Source organism: Cryptomeria japonica, chromosome 7, assembly GCF_030272615.1.
Source record: "Cryptomeria japonica chromosome 7, Sugi_1.0, whole genome shotgun sequence".
NCBI lineage: Eukaryota > Viridiplantae > Streptophyta > Pinopsida > Cupressales > Cupressaceae > Cryptomeria > Cryptomeria japonica.
The window spans coordinates 156,501,560-156,507,100 of record NC_081411.1 but is presented as its reverse complement, the minus strand read 5'-3'; the positions used below and the strand labels follow the sequence as shown (position 1 = coordinate 156,507,100).

At 28.8% G+C, this 5,541-nt stretch overlaps 1 protein-coding gene across 1 annotated transcript; it reads right to left on the bottom strand.

The window, feature by feature from the left end:
- Nucleotides 1–596: 596 nt before the first annotated feature.
- On the bottom strand, nucleotides 597–1,166 carry LOC131078227 (zinc finger protein ZAT9-like). The gene has a single exon (XM_058015886.2). It carries the CDS (start codon nucleotides 1,164–1,166, stop codon nucleotides 597–599), a length of 570 nt encoding a protein of 189 aa, XP_057871869.2.
- Nucleotides 1,167–5,541: the final 4,375 nt, after the last annotated feature.

Sequence of the window (5,541 nt, the reverse complement as noted above, 5' to 3'; positions counted from 1 at the left end):
GGTTGGATGCTACATAACTGAATTTTTTACTTTTCATGGATGAGGACCATTTGCAGCTTATTCATTCTTCACTGTGCCATCATCTCAAATGAATAATAATAGTCTTAATCGATGATAAGTCAAAAGTTGTATTATGTGGCATCCAACCATTGATGCCATAGTGCATCTTGATGGATGGATAACCATTTCTGACTTGAACACAATGGAAAATGAAAACGGAAATAAAACGTTTGACCCATAAGAAAGTCAAAACTTACAATATTTTGTTCAAGTCTAATCTTATTTCATACATCTTGATGATAGATCACAATATTAATATAAAAACACGTAAACAATCTAACTCAGAAATAACAGATAATAACTTTTAGTTTAAACAAAGGAATGATAACAGGGAACAAAAGATGCCCCAAGAATACTTAAATAACTTTATAATGGGCATTGTTCATAACTAGATATTGTATAGATAGAAAAGAATATACATGAATATGACTTGAGAACCCACAACTATAAATGATGAAATCGCTAATTCGAATGAATCATCAATTGAATCAAGTTGCGGAACAGATGTTTACGATCCTAGCAGAAGTGTAATGCAGTTAGAAAAGTGCTTGAGGTGGTGACATTGCATCTATATAGATATATCTTCTGTGAGCCCTCTTGTGCCCACCCAGGGATCTCCCGCTCCTAAAACCCCTGTCACAAATCGGGCATATATGAAGCTTTTCCTTTGCAGAAGAAGAGGCAACGTTTTTGTTGTCATAAAATTTCTTTGACATGTTATATAAGCTTTCCCTTTGGCCACCCAGAGCTTGTAAAGACATGAATTTCTTCTTTCTGCATCCCTTGCAATTGTATCTCTTCTCACTCTCCTCCTTCAGCCTCAGCATTTTTGGGGAATCTGCCTCAAAATTAAAACCCTCCAAAAGCCTTTGGGATTTCCTCTTGCTAAGAAAGCTTAATATGGGTAGAGGAGAGGTCATTCCATGAGCATGAGAGATCATCATTAGTGAATAAGCAGCCAGCTGTTGGTGGTCTTTCTCTTCTTGTGCTTCTCTTTCTGAAAAGTAAGGCCTGAAACGCTTGGACCTATTGCGTCGAGCCATAAATCCCACAGTGCTGCTAAAAAATTGCTGTTGCGGGGGCTGAGCTCCTGTTGAAAATGCCATGGTATGAAGCGCGGAATTGAATTTTATCTATTTCTTTTATAGATAAAAAAGTCCAAACAAGACGAGTAGGTAATACAAGTTTGAGATTTTGTTGAATTTTGCAGCATTCATGGATGGATTTTGTAGCTGAGTCTGATTTCATCCCACTCAATGTTTTTTCTTAAAATTCAGTATAGCTCTAATTGTAGTATTATATTTTAAGGTTTAAAATAAACTTCTGAAGGCTATCAGTCCTTTCAGACTACATTTTTTGTCTGCTTTTGTCGGAATAATAGTATAAATTAAGAACTCAGATGAAATTTAATCAGATTTTATTTTAAAGTTGATGAAACATCGACTTCAAAGTGAAAAATATTCTGTTCAAATAGTTTAATATAATCAGTCCTTTCAGACTAATTTTTGGTGGTTTTGTCGGCATAATTGTATAACTTGATTTCCATCGACTTCAACCGTGAAAATTATTCTGTTCAAATATACTAATGTATTGTCGGTTCAGTAGTTTAATAAACAATACACACAGATGCAATGGATTGACTTAATCAAACACAGGCGAAAAAACTGGCTTGCAGTTGAGTTGTTTGACGGCGGTCAAAGGATTCCAATATTTTAATTCCATAATTTCAGTTACAAAGATTTTAAATAAAATATCTCTTTTTAAAAAAAAATATTTGTTAGTGTATTTGTTATGGGGAAGGCATATTTTATATGAATTTTGCAACTAATTTATTAAAATTAATGGTTCAAAATTGACTACAAGGATGCAAGAGATTGAATTGATCTCAATCTTATGTTACATTATAATTAAGTTTAAAAAATTAAAAATATATTTTAATATGATTAATTAGGAAAAAAATGTGTACAAAAGAAAAATCTATTATTTTATCTTTTTAATAATAATATATTTTAATGGTATCTTTTTTATTTGAATATTCCAATTTTTTTTTAATTTAGAAAAAAGAAAGAATTAATTTTTTTTTGTTTTTTTTTAAATAATTAATTTTTCATTAAGTGAAAATATTATTTTAATTATTTATGGTTTTTAATGAAATTATAAATAATAAATCAGAATTATTAGAATTCATTTAATTTATAGTTATTTGTTTTATTAAAATTTTAATTATTGTAGAATATTTATTTTTTGAATTTCAAATCTATCTTTTATTTCTATCTTCTTTTCATAAGAATATGTTTTAATTTAATCTTCTTTTATTAAGATATTATATCTTATTTTTTATTAAATTATTCTAATCATCATCTTCTTCTCTTTAAGGTTTAATTTACATTAAGTTAACATTTACTTTTAATTATTTTTGTAGAATAATTATCTTTAAATTTTTATTTTTCTATCTCTCTCTATTTATTCTCTCTCTAACTCATAAACACACACTCCTTGTTTCTCCCTCCTTCCCTCTATCTCTATCTCTATTTATCCCTATCTCTGTGTCCCTCATTCTCTCTGTATCCTATTATCTATCTCTTTATCACTACCTCTCTCTCCCTTTCTCTTCTGGTATATATCTATCTCTCGCTCCTCTTCCAATATATGTGTATCTCTTCCTCTATCTCCCCATATTTCTCTCACTCTCTCTATGTCGCCTAATATCTCTATCACTCTATCTCACCACCACTATATATCTCTTTATCTCTCAATATTCCTCTATAGACCTCTTTATCTCCCTATTTTTATATCTTTATCTCTCACTCTAGATCTCTTTATCTCTCTTTCTATTTTATCCTCTTCCTTTCTCACTCTATCTTCCTTTCTACCTCTATATTTCTCTCCCCCTCTATCTGTATACATGTCTCCCTCTATATATCCATCTCTCTCTCTCCCTCTTTTTCTCTCCCTAATCCTCCTTTTAAACCTCTCTCTCTCTCTCTCTCTCTCTATATATATATATATATATATATATATATATATATACTTATTTTTTGAGCTTCCACATCTATCTAATCATATATCTTCTCTCTCTTTTTCCTTCCATATCTCTCTCCTTTTCTCCATCTTTCTCTCCTCTTTTTGTCTTGCTTATCCCCCCCTCTACCTTTCTCTCCCTCTCACCTAATTATAAACATAACATGAGCCTATTGATTATGAAACTTGATTATCTTCCTAATTAAATTTTTTTGTTTTAGTTATAATTGGAATATTGTAAGAGGATGCAAAGTGGATTTGAAACTATCACTTCTCCATTGAGATCTTTGTTACACAAGCAACACTACTTTCTAAATTTGGCCTACCAATTGATCCCATGTACTACACAAATTTATGTAAAATATTGACCAGTTTTTGCCCTAATTGATGTCCCACACCTCTTTGACACACCCATTGCACACTAAGGTGCAATTGCTAGTTATTAACATTTACATAAATATTAAAATTAATTATTTTTTGATATGAAATTATGTTGGACAAGGTTAAATGACAATTTCTGCAATTCCTAAATAATAGTTGTTGCAGCAGATTCTAAATTAGGAACACTCCAATTGTTTAAATTTAAGTAGAAAATAGACTTCATCAACCCCATGAAAACTTGGGATTAATATAGTCTTTTTTCTTAGTTTACTTGCAGTGCTTGTTTATTCTCCTTTAGGAGCTTGTAGACAGCCCCTCATTATAATTTTATTTTATCTTTTTCTTTCATGTTGATTCTATATATATAGCTAGCGAGTATTTGAAATTTTTATATTAACTTTTAAAGGCCCTTTTAAAAATATAAAAGTTAATATTGAAAATTATTTTAATTTATAATTAAAATTAAAAAAAAGTTAATTCTAGGTATCTATAATAATATAAAAACCTTTAATTGTTTAGATGACTTTTTCCTTTATAAAGAATTAGTCATTTGATTTCTAAATATTTATGCTGTTTCTTACAGCTAATTATACGCGAGAAAAAACTCTCCGAAAAAGTAGCCGTTTCTTGATATCTTCGGATTAATCTGATTTTTATTCCATAATTTCAATTGCAAAGATTTTAAATAAAATCTCTTTTTTTAAAAATATTTATTAGTGTATTTCGTATGGGGAAGGCATATTTATATGAATTTTGCAACTAATTTATTGAAATCAATGGTTCAAAATTGATTACAAGGATGCAAGAGATTGAATTAATCTCAATCTTATGTTACATTAAAATTAATTTTTAAAAATTAAAAACATATTTTAATATGATTAATTAGGAAAAAAATGTGTACAAAAGAAAAATCTATTATTTTATCTTTTTAATAATAATATCTTTTAATGGTATCTTTTTTATTTGAATATTCCAATTTTTTTAAAGTTTAGAAAAAAGAAAAAATTAATTTTTCATTAAGTGAAAATACTATTTTAATTATTTATGTTTTTTAATGAAATTATCAATAATAATTTAGAATTATTAGAATTCATTTAATTTATAGTTATTTCTTTTATTAAAATTTTAATTATTGTAGAATATTTATTTTTTGAATTTCAAATCTATCTTTTATTTCTATCTTCTTTTCATAAGAATATGTTTTAATTTAATCTTCTTTTATTAGGATATTCTACCTTGTTTTTTATTAAATTATTCTAATTATCATCTTCTTCTCTTAAGATTTAATTTACATTAAGTTAACATTTACTTTTAATTATTTTTGTCTTATGAAGTTACAAATAATAATTTTAAAAGATATAGAATTAATTTAATTTATACATTTGTGTTGTTAAATTTAAATTTAATGTAGAATAATTATCTTTAAATTTTTATTTTTCTATCTCTCTCTATTTATTCTCTTTCTAACTCATAAACACACACTTCTTGTTTCTCCCTCCCTCCCTCTATCTCTATCTTTCTCCCTATCCCTCTTCATTTCTTTATATTTCCCTATGTCTATATCTCTCCCTCTCTCTCTATCTCTCCCTATCTATGTGTCCCTCATTTCCTTTGTATCCCATTATCTATCTCTTTATCACTACCTCTCTCTCCCTTTCTCTTCTTGTATATATCTATCTCTCGCTCCTCTTCCAATATATGTCTATCTCTTCCTCTACCTCCCCATATTTCTCTCTCTCCCTCTCTCTCTCTCTCTATGTCTCCTTATATCTCCATCACTATATCTCACTATATCTCTTTATCTCTCAATATTCCTCTATAGACCTCTTTATCTCCCTATTTTTATATCTTTATCTCTCACTCTAGATCTCTTTATCTCTCTTTCTATTTTATCCTCTTCCTCTCTCACTCTATCTTCCTTTCTACCTCTATATTTATCCCCCCCTCTATTTGTATACATTTATCTCTCTATATATCCATCTCTCTCTCTCCCTCTTTTTCTCTCCCTAATCCTCCTTTTAAACCTCTCTCTCTCTCTCTCTCTCTCTCTCTCTCTCTCTCTCTCTCTCTCTCTCTCTC

Bases quoted from the DNA above. Each gene is read 5' to 3' on its own strand.
- LOC131078227 (XM_058015886.2), bottom strand. From the start codon at position 1,166: ATGGCATTTTCAACAGGAGCTCAGCCCCCGCAACAGCAATTTTTTAGC.